We start from the raw sequence: 18916 nt of genomic DNA, 5'->3' as shown, positions 1-18916 counted from the left end.
TGAGAAATAATCTGATCATTCTTTAAAACGATACAATTATCAGCTTATGTATGTGCCATGTTTAGATTGCCTGTCTATTGACGCGGAGTAAGAAAGTAGAATTGTGCAAATGAGCAATGCGAAGCAGATTTATGAACTGTTTGTCCATTAAAGCGATTAAGCGAAGAGGAGCTAGGCCGATAGCACGTGACAAGTCCAAGGTTGGCAACAGCGTGCTTTTAGATACGTTAGATTTATAAAAAGTTGCACATACGACGGCATCTCGGGTTTACAAAACTATATCCTCTGAGCGAAGTTTGAGCTTTATACAAATCTATTGATCCAAATTTGCAAAACACAGCTCCGTTGCTCTCTTCTCTGAACCGGCGGATAGGTAGCCTCAAAAACCACCTATGCGTAGCATTTTACGAAATGGCAATATTTTACATCAGTAGAAAAAGTAAGAATTATATCCACATAGAACGACCATTATTTTCAGTAATTTTATTGATGGAACTACATACTTACAATAATTTATATTAAATATTAAATATTTCTAATTATGTACATTTCATATTTTAATTTGTAATTCATTGAATAAAGGTTCTATAACAAAAATAAATCTTAATTAATAAAAATACTATTACAATACTTTTAATTTTCGCTATTGCGTTAAAGTAGACGTCTTTATTTCATTATAGCTAACACGTTTTATTCTGCCGCTAGAAAATATGTTTCAATCAAAATGTCTGGAAAATTATTTTGCAAAAACGCAATACTTGGTTTTCATAACTGTTGGTAGATTCGTAACTACGGGTTTCTTGAGTTTCGGGCATACAGTGATACTGGAAGAAAATAAAAATTAATCACTGAATTTAAAATTTTAAAATTAGCCTATTTAAAAACTGAGCACAATATTAATATGTGATTTTACTGCTACTTTTGACTTCAACTTATTAATATAGTTTTTTTCTTTAAATATGTTTCTTTTCTTTTTAATGAATTTAAATTGCTTAGTTGCATCTCTAAGAAATTTCAAAGGATTTATAGCTAAATATTATTAGAAATTTAAATTGGTTATAAATAAACTTACATAGTGTTATATTCGATAGATGTAAATTTTATGTACTCAATATAAATGCTAGATGATTTAAGTAATCTCCAGGTCATTGGGTTAAGGAGGTTTGTTTCATATTTCCATTCAACAATAACTGATAGTGGCGGGTGTCCAGTGTCCTTGAATGGTATCAATTTTTTATCTAAATCTCCGGGCTTGTAGTACTTTCTATAACAAAAAATAATTAAACTTTTATTTTAAGTTGCATAGACAAGGCAAACTGCATGCTACATGCATTTTCTAACCCTTAGATGTGCGAACAAGGAATATTTGGATGAATGATTATGCTTGGTTAAAATACCGAAATACAACTGAGATCAATAATTTGTCAACTACAAGGTACTGAATTAATAATCCAAACCAAAAGAATAAACAAATAAGACATATTTTTAAAGTTATGATAAGTAAGCTAGGATTTTCAAAAATATTAAAGTTTAATCAAAAGTAAAACAATTAATTCCTAATATTATTACATATTAAAAATTAATTGTTATTTATTCACATGAGGTTTAATTACCAATAAACCTTGATAATTAGATATTATAGTTTAAAATTTAAATTATATATGTATATCTGTTTTGCTAACCGTACATAGTTATCAAAAATAATGCTTTATCTGAATTACGTATGATGAAAAACCTATCAAATATCATATTAGGAAAACAGCTACAGTTCAATAATAATGATTATTGTTTATACATTTGATAGTAATGTATTTAGACAAAAAATATTTTGTTTAAAAGCTTTTTACGTATATTAATTGACGTCATTAATTAATTTTATCAATACGTCGCAAAGTTACAACTCATTTACAATGCAGTGTCAAACAAAAATCAGTATTATATAAACAAAGATAAATGAGTTCCGTGTACACTCACAGTACCTACAGATTTATATAATTATTACAAAAATATTATTAAATAAACAGATATGTGCTGGGTATATAAAACTTTTAAGGTCTAATCTTTATATATATTTTAGTTCTTAATAGTATGGGTCATATTCTTAACACTTGTGTTGATTTGAAGTATTAATTATATTCTAATCAAAACTTTTGGTTTCTTGTCGGAACAGCTAGTTTTGCTTATAATTTTATATATGTATTTTTAAATAGTATTAGCAAATAACATATTATGGTGCGGGTGATGTAATTACTGAATTTATTTCACTGAAACTCTACAATTATAATTATGATGATGCAATAACGAAATCCGCGTAAAGACGCGATCGTAAGAATGCTTGAGCGAAAAATTAAATAACTAAATAATAATAATTATACTAGGCAATAATTGTGACTTACTGTTCATCATTCAGAAACTTGTGATCACTTTTATTATTATTCCTATCAACGAGTGTAATGGAAACTCTTCCGACATCTGGACCGTGGATCCTGCTTTCAGTCGAATTGGACACTTTCAATGTGACCTCGTAATGTACCCCTGAAATGAAAAAAACAACACATTTAGCTAGATATATAAAGTATATTACTTCTGTACTGATACAAGAGGAGAAGATTACTTTTGTATTGCCTAACTGAAAACACCAGTAAAGCAATATATATAAAAACTATACCAGGAGATACAGCGTATTTCGGAGATGTTGTTATAGTATAGTCTTAAAACATAGTATGTATAGCAGCTGCGTTTAGCTGTTTCACCCGCTTTAGATTTAGACAAATGAGTGTGAATTTCGTTTTCTTATTGATATGTAGTTCTGATATGAAAATACTTACTGCAAAATGGTTTTACACTTCCAGTTAATGAATACAAGGCAATATTGTTGTTCGAATCCACGAGTCCTCCGTTTTGGAGCTGTTTATACGAACTTTGGGAATGTAAACCAATCGGCACGCATAAATGCTTGTGGTCACACGTTGTACAATTTCCTTCTAAGAATGCCTGAAATTGAATAAATAATACACATCGATTATAATTTACAAACAAAGCATTATTTACCGAGAATGGATCTGACTAAAACACGTGAATTTTATTGGAAAATAACCTCCAAATAAATTTGTTTTTTTTTTTTAAATAATGTGTATAAAATAGGTAGACAATCTGGCAAGGTAGACGTGATGCTAAGTGACCGACCGCCACCTATGCACATCGTAAGAGATATTAACTATCCCTTCAACGACAATGCGTCACCACAATCTTAGAAACGATGTTTCGCCTTGTGCCTGCAGTTACGGGATGTCATTAATCCAGAAGCGAATAAGATAAACGGACCATTTTTGCGGAACCATTGAGCTTAAACGAATACTATATTAATAAACCAAGCTTACGTAGCTCACCTCATATGATTTACATTGGATAGCCATGAAAGGGCAAGATGGCGCCACACTCTCAGTGAACAGCTCGTAACTTCTCTCGTGGTTGCAGCTCACGTATCTGACGACTTGTTTGTACATGTCGTTGTCCATGTCCTGGTAGGTCGGCGCGTCGTTCTTGCAGCCCGGTTGGATCGAACCGCCATTCGGGTAGAAGTCCACGTGACCGATCGGTTCCGATATACCGAAACCTGAAACGGATATACGAGTTTAAAAAAAAAACGATAGCACAAAAAAAATAGTTATTTTTATATAATAAATATATAAAAATCTTATGAAGGCAGAACTATATAATATAGACACCTACATATTTTTGTTAATTATAAATCTATCTTATAGATAACGAGGACTTCGTTGATATTCTGTAAGAACTCACTTCGTAGGAAACGTAATAAAATAAATTTGGTCCCTACATTTACCACCCCTCCAATCTGCCGACCTAGACTTAAGACTCAGCCTACTGGTAAATCACTGATTAAAAGTTACTTATAATTCCCAACTAGTACATTAAATATCTGTATGTAAGTCTATGGCTGCACTAACTACCCAGATTATAATTAAATTTATCTCTCTTCGATCAAATTGTCTAGAAAAGAAGGCTAATTAACCATAAGTCGGGTGGACTTATGACTTTTTTAATGAGCCATCAATCTTCCAGTGGTTCCAAACATGTTATTTCTTACTTTGCAACCAATAAAGTATATCAATAACAATTAATAAATAAATAAGTGACAAATAGTCAACACGATAACTTACATTGAAGACGTAAAATATGTATTTTTTTTTTGTAATTATTTCATTTTTTAAATATATGTCACTTACCTGAGAAGTACAAGGGCATGGCATTACTGTGAATGATATCAACGTAGCTAGCATCTGATCTGTCTAAGCGCACTAAAGTCACGGTATTACTAAAGTATGGCGCAGCAGGATCTAAGCCCGTTATCCTTCCCAATTTAAGACTAAATTTCTGAAAAAAGGAAAAACAATTTTGAATCAAGTTTTAGAACTTACCATAAACATTGTATCGTCAAGATATAGTTTACCTTTTGTAATGTATGCCCGCAATAGCCCCCCAAGTGTGCTCCCAATGAGTGGCCAATAAAGTGAAAATTATCCAAATCTGATAATCGTAGTACGTCCTGTAACATAAATTAAATTATTTGGTTATAAATGTATACGTGAGTTGTTTATTTGTAACGTTTTCACATTTAAACTAATAAACTGATCGTCCTGAAGTTTTTCATACACGTCGTCAAATATACAGAAAAAGGCACGCGGGTAGAAAAGACAGTGAAACGAAAGTGGTTCTAAGACAAATATAATAGAATACTATATACTACTAAAACTTTTTGACTCATGAATCGGTAGATATAATTATAGTACTTTGGAGTTCTTTTTACTTACGTATATGTTATGTATGAGAAAAGCGGTCATGGCACCAACAAGTCTGATGTTGGCCACCGCTTGGCCGTACGGTGGCTGCGAACCTCTACGCCAATCGACTACAACTACTGTTGCTGCGTTATTTCCTTGTAAATTTAAAAGTGCATCCGCCATATTTTGAATCTATAACAATTTAGAGTTAAACGTTTAGTTTTTTTTTTATAAATTACAAGATCATAACCAAAATTATAATTTATTCAAATTAAATTAAGGTAATAATTAAATTTAAAGCTACCTCTGAGTCACCATGTAGATTTTACCAAAAATAACCAACAAAGAACTCGGTATAGATCTATTCAATCAAAATTGCAAGATGTGAAGTTTGCAAAAAATATAAATTAGTTTATATTCGTTATTTTTTTTAATTCGCGTGTAAATAGATCTGTAGTTACTCTTTTCATCAATCACATTGAAGCCTAATGTTAGGAATTTAACATTTAGTAAAAATAAGTAAAATTTTCTATGTATAAATCTCATTCCCTTTGATTAAATTATATCCTGTATAAAAATTAACGAATACTAACTCCAAATTATTTCATTATCTATTTTCTTGTACAGAAAAAGATACCACATTTTTTAATTAATTTTATAATATCAATATCTTAAAATTTAATTTATTGAAAAATTGAAAATAAGTTTTCGTATATATCATTTAATTCTAACCCAGTGTTTATGTCCGCCTTCCAAAAATCCATGAGAAATGAAATAAAATGGCCCCCTTGAATCCAGATTAGCATTTCGTATTTTAGCCGTGTCTTTCGCTTGTAATAACACTGGTATCTTACGATTCCGTCTGGTGAACACGGCATACCTGCAACAATTAAATAATATCAATCAGTTACAATCAAAACCTAAAAAATCCAAAAGTCGCTAACTAATTTATTTATATTTTTATCTTTATCGAGGCTATAAACTGAAATTCAAGCAATCACAAAACTTAATGTTTTTAACGTTAGCATTGATAATTAAAGCGTTAAATGGCTCATAAATATTATTTCTAAGTATAATTTCGTTATCTTATACCCACGACAAACCCTGCAGAGTCCAAAGGTTTATAGACCCTTTCGAATCTATGATAAAGTACACGTTACAAATAATAGCCCGACTTGTTTACTTATTGATAATACGTCACAATGCAATAATGAGACAAATAAGTGTTTTGTCTCTGAACGATGTCACGGACGAGCCCCCGTCTTATCACAATGAACCGTATTATATTTTTAATTAGTAACGCTGTACTTTGAAAGATTTAGGGGCAAAGCAGTCATAAACATATTTAACAATGTTATTCATATTTACACGTATACAAGTGGTACTCTAATCCCTACAAATATTATAAGATGCGAAATGTGCGCACTTATTATTTTTTCATAATTTATTTTTTGGATCAAGAATTTTATGGATATAATAAATACATAAAATAAGGCGATTAAATTCGTTCAGATAATTGAGAGTTTAATAAACAGAACTACAATTAAATATTAACAAACTCTATACTAGGTAGGTACGTCCTTGAATCCATTAGGTATTCAGTATATTTTTAGAAAATAATAACAAATCTGTAATACAAATACTACGGGGACCACTACGTAAAGTTCGTCATATTTTTTCTTATAATAATTGCAATTAAATAAATTAAAGTACATATATACATAAATAAATAATTAAAATATAGATTAATCTGCGAATACGATGCGCATGTTGCATCGTATGAAATGATTACTTGAACGATACCCAATTAAAAAGGTCTTATCAATCTTCGTACGATTGACTACGAGTCTGAAATAAACAAGAATTATCTTTACACGTCTAATGACATCATAAAGTCGAGGGTGTGTACCCTCGACTATCAACAAGAAATAAGATTATTTCAAATGTAATAATAGTTGAAAAAAAAAAGTCAATTACGATTCATCGAATGTGATGGAGCGGATTATTTTTTCTTAGCAATCGCATGACAACAACATGTAGACTTTTATATATCGTTTTAATCGCGTTCCATGATAATATACCTAAATCTCTATGTATTCTATTCTCTACCAAATAGTTGAAGAACTGGTTGAGTTTTCTTAATAGACGTTTTGACGAATCCGATAGGATCGATTACTTTATATAAAAAAAGAATCGTTGCGTTCTATTATATTATGTACTTTCATTGTATTTATTTAAATAATAAGAGTTAATAAAGCGAAGGTACCTATATCCAAAAAAATAATCAACATTTTACCTTCTAAAATGTTTTCAATCTCTTAATTATACAGTTAATATATATGACAAAGACTTATTACTATATGTTATTTATATATAAATCGAAGATACAAATAATTATATAAAGAAAAAGAAGTTTATTATTTTTTTTGTATATATAAAATCAATTTAATATCGTAACTATTCATTCAATCAGAATTCATGTCGTGTCTGTGACACACAAAAACACATATCAAAACATATTTACTGACATTATAGTCAAACTATCATAATCATATCACATTGTATGCAGTTACTAATAATTATTCCAGAATTCATAGACGAAAGGTCTTAAATTCGGTCAAATAGATAAAACAAGACGCAGACTAATATTAGAATATTCAAGTGCGATGACACACATTTAACTCCTATAAATAAATACTTGTAAACGCAAAATCCAACCGACTATAAATACAATGTAGTTTGATACCGTAATGATAATAAAACAGAAATAAACGATGAAAAAGCAATAGGCAGTATTAAAAAAAAAGAGATAGTAACTCGGCCAGTCTGTTACGCTTTCACGGCAAAATTACTGAACCGAATTTGATGAGTTATGAAGCAAACTTAAACACCAAGGAGTCTACTTTTTTTATACATAAAACCTGACGAACAAACCCTAAAACGAGAAAGGAACCCCGTATGACAACTAGTTAATAAAACAAACAGAAATCTCGAATATTATTTTATAATAAATATAGTTTTTTTTTTTATTTAGCACATTTCCTGTGGCAAATAGAAAGCAGCTTTAAATAATGTTTACTTCAAAATTATTTATATGCATTAATAATTAAATAATCAAAATAATTATAATAACTTGAGGATTTTTGCGTAAGCATTTTAGATATCTTATTCGATCTATCGACAAATCGTTTCTACAAAGTTTTAGTAAGTGCAGTTTTCTCTTCATCTACCTACGTTGACGTAAGCTGCATCTCCAAAAACAGTTATTGAAGAAGTTTTGTTATAATTATTTCTGTTTAAGTTTCATCATATCAATAGGATTATCAGATTGGTGTGTATTTCTTTATAAAAACAGATAAACAATCCTTACATTTTTATGATTGCAGTATTAGTCTATTTATACAAATTAATAAAAAGGAAGTGTCTCTATGGCTATTTCTAAGTTAACAAAACCAAAACAATATATTTTTTAAATTGTGGTGTTTTATAAAAAAATATTGAATCTATCAAAAGTTATAACAACATAAAGTTTATTTATGTAACAATTATTAAAAACAATTTTCAAGATTTTTAAAAAATAGGGCAAAATGAGTTACATTGCTTTTTATAATACACGTACCTATATGTGAAACATATAAATTAGTTAAAACATAGTAAAAGTTATATTAATAAATAAACAATTATATAAGAGTCAATAACTTATCATGTATAATTAATAGTGTTTATTACAGATTTAACGGGAATGAAACGACTTGAGTCATAGTTTTATTTATTTTGAACTGCGTTTTTTTACCCCATTGACTGCACGGGTCTCGCCTTTTAACTGAATATATTTAAGCGTGAATTTATTCAATTTACCTTTTCTATAAATAGATACTAGGATTTATGGTCTATTCAAAAGAGGCCTAAGGCCAGCAGTGGGCCATATTTATAGACTTACTATATTGGTTTATGTTGTTTATTAACTCAATGATTTAAAAGTGCTTTAATGAAATTGATCGAAATGAGCTTTAATCTACAGTTTGAGCAGTTTTGTTGTCTCGTCGTATTGTCTCCAGACACGTTTGTACCTACCTTGTTCTAAATGTCCGTATGCAATCCGATTCAGTTGATACTTTTTACAGTTGTTGCTGATATTACTAGTTGTTGATCAAAATTTTCATTAAAAGAAAAATTTAAAACAATATTCAACCTAAATCTTTGATCGTTTTCTATTTTTTCTAAACCAGTTAGCCTATAAATGTTACACTCCTAGGCTAAGGCCTCCTCTTTTTTTGAGGTTTGGAGCTTAATAGACTGAGTTACTCCTATGCGGTTCGGTGGATACAAATGTGGCAGATACATTATATCCGACTATGCTGGAAACCAGAATCTAATGTTTCGGTTTACGGACGAAATGAATTATAATTATAAACACACGAAGGACCAAAAAAATCAGTGATGCTTGCCTGGGCTCAAATTCGAATTCATCGATTAAGATCCATGTGTTCTAACCACTGGGCTCTCTTATCTCATCTTTTTTTGTACAAATATTGTGCAATTATTATCTTAATAAGACTCGCGGTTAATTATTTTAAAATCTAAAGCAGTAATTAAGCACAGAAACGGCATAGTTTGGGCAAAAACATATTTCATCCACTCACCGAACACCCAGCGACTCAGGAGACACGGGGAAATAGTTGTCAGGGCGGTGTTCCGTCCATGGGTAGCCCTTCGAGAAACAACCATAAGGGTTGTAGCATCGCTCCAACTCTGCATCCTCTTATAATACAATTAAAATTATTAGAATTTTTGTCATAAATTAAAAAAATATACTTATATAACTTTAATAACATTGTTAAAAACAATATATGATAACCAGAATAGAACGAAATTGATTTTATTGTTTTATCCAGACAAAATAACCAAACTGTTAAATAATCATCGAGTCATTAAATTTAACTAATTAATTATATCATAAAATGAACTAACCATAGAATGTGCTAGGAAAGTTGGTGACACCGGTCGAATTTTGTTTTTCCATCAACACCATAATGGTCTGCAACATCAAAGTCGCGCTTGTTTTGTTAAGCATGTTGAAACGTCAATCCGACGAGTGTTTTGCCGAAACAATGTTGTATGAACCCGAAATTCGACCTACGTGCCTGTGTCACTGTACTTTATCAGTAATGAAATTTAATTCTTATGTATCGTTAAGCCGTACAACTAATAACTCGTCTGAGTGTGAAATGAATGTTTTCAAGGCGTATCTTGTTTATATAGTTCATAGTTATTGCACTGAATACAACCTCCTTCGGTACGTATCATGGACTAATAGATCCGCATTGCTGGTAGTTCGCAGACGTTCCGGGATACGCCGATAAGAGGGGTTACGACGTTATCAGTACTCGATTATTTGTTAAATGCTATTGACGCACGAACAGTCTGCTCGATTGTGAATACAATAATTAATGATTACGAACAGTGTACCACGATCTGTCTCAAATGATTACCGTGCTGATTTTATCTACCCTCTAATTTAAACGTCTAGACGGGATGACGCTGTGAGGGGGAAAATCAACCGACTAAACTAAAAAAAAAGAAAACATACCTTAAAGTCAAATACAAATTCAAATTTAATATATAAATTGTCATTAAGTACATTATTCGTTCATTATACTTTTTTAATTGTCAATACATATCGTAAACATTACATCCGGCACTGACGTTGACGAAATTGTTTATTTTTTAACTTTCCCGTTAAACTTTAAAATCCAATATAAAAAACACACTTATGTAGTAAATAATGATAGCCTTTATAATTAACTCAACCAATGGACTTTGTAACACGATAAAATCTTTAAAAATATCATTTGAGAAACTTTACACAAACAACTGAATCATTATTATAATAAACAAAAGTAAATTCCTTTAATGGACACAATTTGTTTTGATAGACGTGAACACCTAAGGTTAATTAAAATCTGACAAGAGATAAATGGAATGCGCGGGAAACATGAGACGTGACAAGACGCAGATGTATAATAATCACACAGTTATATCGTTGTTTACTTATATAGTAAAAAACAACCAATAAATATTGTATTACCATCGCAACCATCTTCAAGAATCTAAATCATACATAATAAAACTAGGACGGGGCCATTTCTGTTCATGTAATATTAGTTCATATATTCTTGAGTAATATTGCCTACTACATATTAATACATAAGTATTGTATTTCAATCCGATAAAATTAATAAGAAAATTATTTTGAGAAACAAAAGGGAGATAATTGTTCCAACATGCGACTATCTAAAGCATGTAAAAGGCAGTTCCGTATCTCTATAATATTTTCTGGATTTTTATAAGGATGTTCTAGACGACAATATTACAAGACTAGAAGACTTGAAGTACTATCATTAATGTACCTCAATTAGAAGGGACTTCACTTTGTGATGCAACTTGCATGGTTAATCCATTACCGTTTTTAATAGTATGCGATACACAATTTGTAGAACTGAACTCAATAACATGGTGATCAGACTTAAAACTGAGAAAATTCATTGTTGCTTCTTTGTAACCAGTATTGGCCAAACATCATGCCGTCGCTAAAAAATGATTTTTGCTTTCCTAGCACTATTAAATTATCTAAATCAGTTCACAGATTTATTTTTCTTCACTATCAGACAAGGGAAGTAGGAATGGATGCTGCACAATCACGACAGTGTGACGTCGAGATTTGCCGCGGCTGCAAGACATAGCCTCTTGATGTTATCCACTGCTATTTACTTGATTTAACTATGGGGGACAATATTTAGGATGCTAATTATAAACGTAATAGATATCCTATAAATCTAGATCTTTAATGGAATAGAACTGTATTCAGTTATTACGGAAAAATCACGATCTTAAAACTATTATATATGAATAATTTTATCTGTTTAGATTACACAAATTTCATTTTTATTTGTAAACTATAATGTTATAAAATATTAGCTTACAAATATATATAACGAGGAAAAATTTCCAAGAAATTACTGATATTTCCTCTCCCACTAAACATCACCTTTTTTTATGTAATAATTACATGAAATTAAAATATACAATTTTTTATATAAATTAGTATATTAAATAATTATTATATAAATGAGTATAGTAGAATATTGAAATAATATCGTTTTCCGTCTCGCATTTTTAAATTTGGACCGATAATTATTATTTAAATATTGAAAAATGTCCAGTGTTTAATAGTTTTTATAAATCAGACGAAAAAAGTAGATTTTAATCGAAACTTTGATTTTAATAAATTTTTGAAGTTGCAATTTTGACTTATTTTGAAAAAATCTAAAAAACGTGATAACTCAAAAATAGTTCACTTTTGTATCATGCATATGGGGGTAAAAATTATCGCAAATAGTCACCCCTATCACCTCCTAACGGGAATACGTCGAATTACCAATAACCCTGTATATATTTAAATTATTGTTGAGTAGCATAGTGCCACCTGTAGGGTCTTGTAATAGCTTTGTACCATAGTTTTAACTTTATTTTAAGAAGTTAATTGTATGAATGAAACTAATATCAAGAAATGTTATTTTTTTTAAATGTCTTATTACGTTATTTCTACAACTACAGTTACAAGCTCAATAATCGAACGCGTATTTCCGCACATTGAATCGGTTCCTAAGGGTACTGAATATTTAATTTTGCAAATTCAAAATGTTAAATATTGCTAACTCGTAACAAAATATAAAACATAACATATAACGAATAAACGAAAGTGTAAAATAAAATAAAAAAAAACTAAAATTTCAGTCTCTTATGTTTATTAAATGCCTCTTTACCTGAGTAAACACACGATTTCAAAAATAATTATTTCATGCAATGTATCTAGGTCACAATTATTCATTTTCTAACTATTTAACATAATTTTAATAAAAAAAAATCCACAATAATGGATTCTAGTCAAAATAAACTAATTTTATTGTATACATACCCAAACTAATAAATGCTTATAAAATTCATATTACGTTATAAAAAATAACCTCAGAGTTGAGTAAATAGTGAAAGACACTACGAGTTAGCTTTACGAGATTTGTTTTTAGATGGTGTTGATGAAAAGTTACAATTGAATGCCAAATCTTCTGTAAATATATCAGACATTGAAATGGCGTTATTTTTGTTCGGAGTCTGTATGAGAAATCTATCAAATTCCTCAACATTCTCCTTATCTTGCATCTTCACTTCTGAAAAACGATATGTGGTCTTCTTGCTCGAACTTTCACTGTTTGGATAGAACTGCATACTATCTGTTGAAGTCTCGTCTTTAAAACCGCTATCGACTCTCATCCAATTTACGTTCGATATTTCTTTTAATGCAGTCTTACTAGTGTTCATAGTCACAGTCAACTCTGAAGGTTTTATGGCACTTTCGTAGTAACTAGAAGCGTTTGCGTAGAATGTATTCTCATTAAAACCACTATCAACTCTTTTGAAAGTGGTCGAACTGTCGCCAGTTTTTGTACTATTCGTGTTGTAGTCCAATTGAGATACATTTTCAGTCAAAAATTTGAGATCAACATTATTAAAATCTATCTTCTTATCCTCCATACTTAATGGAATATCAAAATTGTCTAAGCTGCTATCTAAGGACATGTGCATAGGACTAAGTGCGACCGATGCACGAATTTTACTAATCTCATGACATAAAACATTTGTCTTGCGTTTACTCTTAATAGGAGTATCATCTAATAAATTAACACTAAGTATTTTAGTGGAAGACTGTACTTCGTGTGACCGCTCCTTGAAAGATTCCGACCTCACGAATTGATGGATGCCGGTATCCTCTTCGATGGACCACACGACTTGTTTACTAACTGCAGAACACTCTGAATCCACTGAAATGTATATGGCAAGCATGAAAATAGTTAAAACATGAGTAAATAAAAACAAATAACCTAATATGCAACAAAAAAAGTTAATTCTCAAATACTACATACACAAGTTAAAAGAGTATGGAACTAGATACATATATAGCTCAAATCATAAGGATAATTAAATAACTAATACTTATAATGTTCACAATTTGAATGTTTATAAATTTATTTAATATATTCGGGTGTAACTCCATCACAAATTGTGACGATAAATTTGCAATTTTTATTTTTATTCAAAAGAGTTTTATTCCGAAACGGCCCCATAAATTTTTCAAAGATCTGATGATGAGTTTCGAAGACAACGGAACTCTTCAATTAATGTCAGCAAAACAACCGCGATTGCACCTATATACTAGTGAAGTTGGTTACTTTTTGTAAAAAAAACTTTTGTTTCTATTGAGTATTTATGTTATTGCATATCTACTTGAAAAGAAAAAATACAAATTCACTTAATTTACTGTACCTATAAGCATTCGTAAATTACCAAATATTGTAATGCTTTATAATCTAAACTAGGATTGCAGTATTTTGAAGAAATAAAGCTTTTATTATACTACAACGTTAAGTACAATTAAAAAAAGAAAACAAACCCACGATCTGACTTTATGAGACAATATTCATCCAATTTTGAAGTTGATTATTTTCGTCCTGCTAAACTAAATTTAATGAAACTTTATCACAGATCCGTTATATTATTGGGATCAATAAGATAGGCTCGTTATCTAGAAACTCATTACATTTACTAATAAAATAAATTGAATTGATTTTTATTTACTGTATTTTTGAAATTGAGTTATATGAATATTGATGATGATTTATGGAGTAAATTTAAAGATTTGGTGGAATTCATCTTTAATTTACGATTTGAAGTATGATGACGTCAAACAAACCACTGTCATCATTATAGTTTCTCCCCCATTTCAATACTATAATCAGTTTTCGTTCTATAAACACCTTTAGTTTATTCCAATCTCAAGAGTAAAGCAAAAGTAAACAATTTAGACATCGAAATGACGCGATATCATTGGTCGAGATTTTATATAATCTATGATATTCGTGGATGTCGGAACTTAGGAGTTGAGTGGCATAGTGTTGTATTATGTTGTAATATAAGATATATTAATCAAGAACTGCCTGTAGTGCATGATATCTAACATCTCGGTGTAAACAAATACTAATAGGGCTGTAAGTTTTATTAATTATACGAATATAAAGTAATTTAAAATAAATACCTTGAGAATTATTATGAATGGATCCATCAATGCTCATGTCTATACTAAAGTCGAGTTTTTGAACTGACCGACTTCTCGACAAACTTGACAAGCTAACACTGCGCTTTTCCAAAAAGGAACCACTCCTTGTTTTTTGTGGTGAATCTTTAAGTGATGTACTTCTTTTCAAAATCGATTTATTTGGTGTTGCTTTACAAAAACAAGTTCCTTTCTTGTCACTCTCAGGCTCAGATACAATACAATCAAGGCAAGTTGCCATTGTTTCAGATTCAGGCGATGTGAAATTATTTTTCTAAAAAAGACAAACATGATATTAATAACAAAGACCTGACCATAGTTATAGATTTACGAATGTAATGGCGTTTTCAAAGTCGACGGATCTGTTATCAGAACTTTAGAAGTAAAAGTGAGGTGGATATATGTAGTAGTTAATTAGAAAAGCCTTGTTTTATAAATATACTAATATTACCTTTAAGTAATGCACAATATAGCTGTGCTATAAGCAAATTGCATGGAATATGTAAATAAAAAAAGAATTATTAATTTATTATCAAAACTATTATAGGGTAAATTTTAAATCTTACCTCTTCATCACTGGAAGTAGCTTTGGTGACAGGTGATATAGAAGCACTTGCAAAGGATGAAGGTGTCTTGGACTCTTTGTTACTGCGCTTAGGTGTCCTGAACTCAATTGGGCTAAAGCATGGTTCACCAAAATCAACAACATCAAGTATCTTGTTACGATAACATGGTTTGTTACTCATTTGACCTTTGTGGAGCGGGGTTCCAAATGTTCGTTTCATACCTTTGGCTACTAAGTCACGACTCTGTAAATTTTTAAATATGATATTAAATAATAGTTTGTAGAATTAATTTTATAATATTTTTAAGACATAAATTCAATTTAATTAAAAAGTGTACTACATCTTGACCTACAAAAAAGGTAGTTCCTTAAAACAAGGCCTATATCTTTCCATTGCATGAGCAATGAGCAAAACTACATTAGTAAGTTAAGGAATATTTGGAATGTGAGAATATCTTAATTGCAAACATTGCTACATAATAAATGAAAATATCCATGACACTACTACTACTCTACACTATTGTGATTACCATCAACTGATTCCTATAAATGCATATTTAAATAAAAAATAAGTAAATTGTTAACATTACCAAATCAGGACTAAATAAAACAGGTGTGTGAGCCTCATAGCTAGAAAGGGGTTGTTGTTCTATGTTAATCTCATCATCAGTTTGTTCAGATTCATCATGTTCCATGTCACTGTGTTCCTCGAAAAATAACTTCCGTCTCAATGAACCATTTGCTGTGATTTCATATTCACCATATATATCCTGTTCCTGAAATTGTAAATGAAATATAAATACTAATGTTTAAAATCTATATAAATTTCAAATTGGTATTTAATTTAATAAAAGGATATTTTAATATGGTTGAATATTCTATGTTAATTAAATAATACAAAGTCACAATATCTCACCTGTGTGTAAGTGCAGAATGGTTTTAAGATGTTTTCTATCTCAGGAGGAAGATTTGGAGGCAGGGTAAGCATAGTTTGAGCGGCAACTAATGAAAAAAAAACAATCAGACTGTTTCAATGTGCATACAATGCAAATATTCAAGTGTCAAATTTTCAAACATTTATCATAGTCCGATTCATTAAAAATTTTCAATGAGTAATATAAAATAAAATGTAGTTGAATCTTTTTTTCAGTTAATATTATTCCCATCAGGTCCCATCAAGTCTACCAAGATAGAAATATAATTGTATATGTAGTACAGTAAAAGCACCTTCTCTAACAATAAGTGTTTTTTCGCTAACAAAGCTAGTAATGATAAGATTACTACTATCAGCAGACGTTTGCAGAGGTTTGATTTTTTTTGAAATTTCCAATGGACTAGGCATCACCATCTCTTGTGAGAAAAATCTGCAAAAAACGGCAATAACACATTACACACATTTCTTAAAATATCATATATGTTGTATGTTTATGGCAAATTAGTGGGCTATTTAAATAAATCCTATTATTCAAGATATTTTTTATCAAATAGTTGCTAATTAAATATTGTAATATAAAAAAAAATACTTTTCGTTTGCTTCCTCTGCGATCTTTTCTAAAACGGGATCAGGCGATGGTTCAAACTGACTATTGCAAGCCACAATATCGGCGGGTACCAAGGTACATGCTTGGTCTATATCCCATTTGAATGATCCATTGCTAGACGCTTTATACATTTTACACATACCAGGACTAAAAAAAATATGTCAATTAATTAAAAAAAATAACATGATTTCTATTAATAATTAAGAAATAAAAAGTATGTACCTGCATATTGGTTTGTGTAAGCTTTCAATTAAAACTTTATCAAAGGGATTCCGAACGTTGCCACTCGTTGGGGGTGTAGATTTTTTATTATTGATAGAATTATCATTTTTATCACTCATTTCGAAAATAGCATGTAAACTACATTACCTAAACAACATTAATTATTCGCGTGAATCCATCTAAAAACAAAAATTTATAGTTTCGCAAAATAAAAACCCCAAAATTTGATCAAATCCATTGGTAAAACCTAAGAAAAATAAAAGAAGATAAGTATTTAGTACTTTGGTAGCTTTTTACCGCCTCAAATATTTTTTAAACTCAACTACTGACAATAATGACAGTTACATTTTAACTGATGGTGATGAGACGATCACAGTCCACAGAATATCACAATTCACTTTTCACAATCACAGTGTACAATAACACTGGGTGGAAGTGGGTCAATGCTGCCAGATTTAAAAATGTACTCGCTTACAATAACGGTGTAAAATACGCTAAATTCCATCGATTTATCGAATTGCAGACATTTACTATACAGCAGTCTCTTATATTTTTTAAAAATAATAAAGCCTTTTAGTTATTTCCTTAACTAGAAAAATACATAATACATTTATAAGAATACATACATTTTTTTTTTTGTTAAGGGCCCTAGCTGGTATAGGCCTCCTCCAACAGTTTCCAGTTTTTTACCTGTACTATCTTCATCCAGTCTATTCCAGCAATTATTTTAATTTCATCTTCCCATCTTTCTTTAGGGCGTCTTCTGGCTCTCTTGCCACTAAGACCGGACCAGTTTGTGACCAATTTTGTCCACTTTCCATCAGTCGATCTTGCCAAGTGACCAGCTCATTTCCACTTCAGTCGTTTCATATGCTGGAGAGCATCTATCACTTTGTTTTTTTTTTGCGTATCTCTTCTGATTTTTGTTTATCCTTCAGTCCTACATTCAGAATACTCCTTTACATCGCACGCCATCGCCATCGATCTTCTGTATTCTGTCCCTTGCACATTTATTGTATATCCAAGTTTGTGATCCGTATGTCATACAGGGGACAGTCAGCCATCCATAATTTTCTTTTTCAGTTTCAAGGGTAGTTTTAATTTCATTATTTCTTTCAAACTCCAGAACTTAGTCCATGTCTTGTTTATTCTTCTATCAATTTCATCCTTGTGTCTGGAATATCTGAATGAAATGTTTTCCCCCAAATATATAGGTGTTTGGATAGAGTTGGTCATTACTTTCGTTTTGGATGAGATTAATTGTAATCCTATACTATTGCTTTTTTCGCATAGATCTGTTATCATTTCTTCGAACTACTTTGCTGATTTTGAGAAGATAATTATATCATCAGTAAATATAAGGTTATTAATGGGGAATCCCATTGATGTTAATACCTTTTTTTTCCAGTTCAGGTCTATATTGATAGTGATAACAGGTCACCCTGTTTCACGCCTCTACGTATATTGATTATATTTTGAATACTTTGCAGTAATTGATCAATAAATTCGTATTAAATGCCGTAGACCATTGAAAACTTCATTAATCTTTAGCCAATGGGTGCAGAATCAGGTTCTACAAAACATAAAAACGCATTGTCAATGGAACTGAACCAACATG

The 18916-nt window shown here is 30.4% G+C and overlaps 2 protein-coding genes across 2 annotated transcripts; both read right to left on the bottom strand.

Moving 5' to 3' along the window:
* Positions 1-468: 468 nt before the first annotated feature.
* On the bottom strand, positions 469-10306 carry LOC113393271 (pancreatic lipase-related protein 2-like). Its single transcript, XM_026630066.2, has 11 exons — positions 9774-10306; positions 9446-9563; positions 5535-5682; positions 4833-4994; positions 4472-4567; positions 4248-4395; positions 3390-3616; positions 2829-2994; positions 2397-2535; positions 1073-1264; positions 469-824 (listed from the first exon to the last, which is right to left on the bottom strand). Exons 1-11 carry the CDS (start codon positions 9874-9876, stop codon positions 737-739), a joined length of 1587 nt encoding a protein of 528 aa, XP_026485851.1. The 5' UTR covers positions 9877-10306; the 3' UTR covers positions 469-736.
* A 2287-nt stretch (positions 10307-12593) lies between these two features.
* On the bottom strand, positions 12594-17670 carry Bora (aurora borealis). Its single transcript, XM_026630065.2, has 8 exons — positions 17299-17670; positions 17059-17223; positions 16763-16899; positions 16452-16537; positions 16126-16311; positions 15537-15779; positions 14953-15244; positions 12594-13681 (listed from the first exon to the last, which is right to left on the bottom strand). Exons 1-8 carry the CDS (start codon positions 17415-17417, stop codon positions 12858-12860), a joined length of 2052 nt encoding a protein of 683 aa, XP_026485850.2. The 5' UTR covers positions 17418-17670; the 3' UTR covers positions 12594-12857.
* Between the last annotated feature and the right edge of the window lie 1246 nt (positions 17671-18916).

This window comes from Vanessa tameamea, chromosome 6 (assembly GCF_037043105.1).
Source record: "Vanessa tameamea isolate UH-Manoa-2023 chromosome 6, ilVanTame1 primary haplotype, whole genome shotgun sequence".
Lineage (NCBI taxonomy): Eukaryota > Metazoa > Arthropoda > Insecta > Lepidoptera > Nymphalidae > Vanessa > Vanessa tameamea.
The sequence above is the reverse complement of the archived record's forward strand: the minus strand, read 5'-3'. Positions and strand labels throughout refer to the sequence as shown.

Excerpts from the sequence above, each read along its gene's own strand:
- Bora (XM_026630065.2), bottom strand. The coding sequence starts at position 17,417 with ATGAGTGATAAAAATGATAATTCTATCAATAATAAAAAATCTACACCC. Across the intron at positions 16,900-17,058 it reads GCAGAGGAAGCAAACGAAAA|ATTTTTCTCACAAGAGATGG; the intron begins GTATTTTTTTTT and ends CGTTTTTTGCAG. Across the intron at positions 13,682-14,952 it reads CATTCATAATAATTCTCAAG|TGGATTCAGAGTGTTCTGCA; the intron begins GTATTTATTTTA and ends TATACATTTCAG.
- LOC113393271 (XM_026630066.2), bottom strand. The coding sequence starts at position 9,876 with ATGCTTAACAAAACAAGCGCGACTTTGATGTTGCAGACCATTATGGTG. Across the intron at positions 5,683-9,445 it reads CCTGAGTCGCTGGGTGTTCG|GTATGCCGTGTTCACCAGAC; the intron begins GTGAGTGGATGA and ends TAATTGTTGCAG. Across the intron at positions 1,265-2,396 it reads AAGTTTCTGAATGATGAACA|AAAGTACTACAAGCCCGGAG; the intron begins GTAAGTCACAAT and ends TTTTTGTTATAG.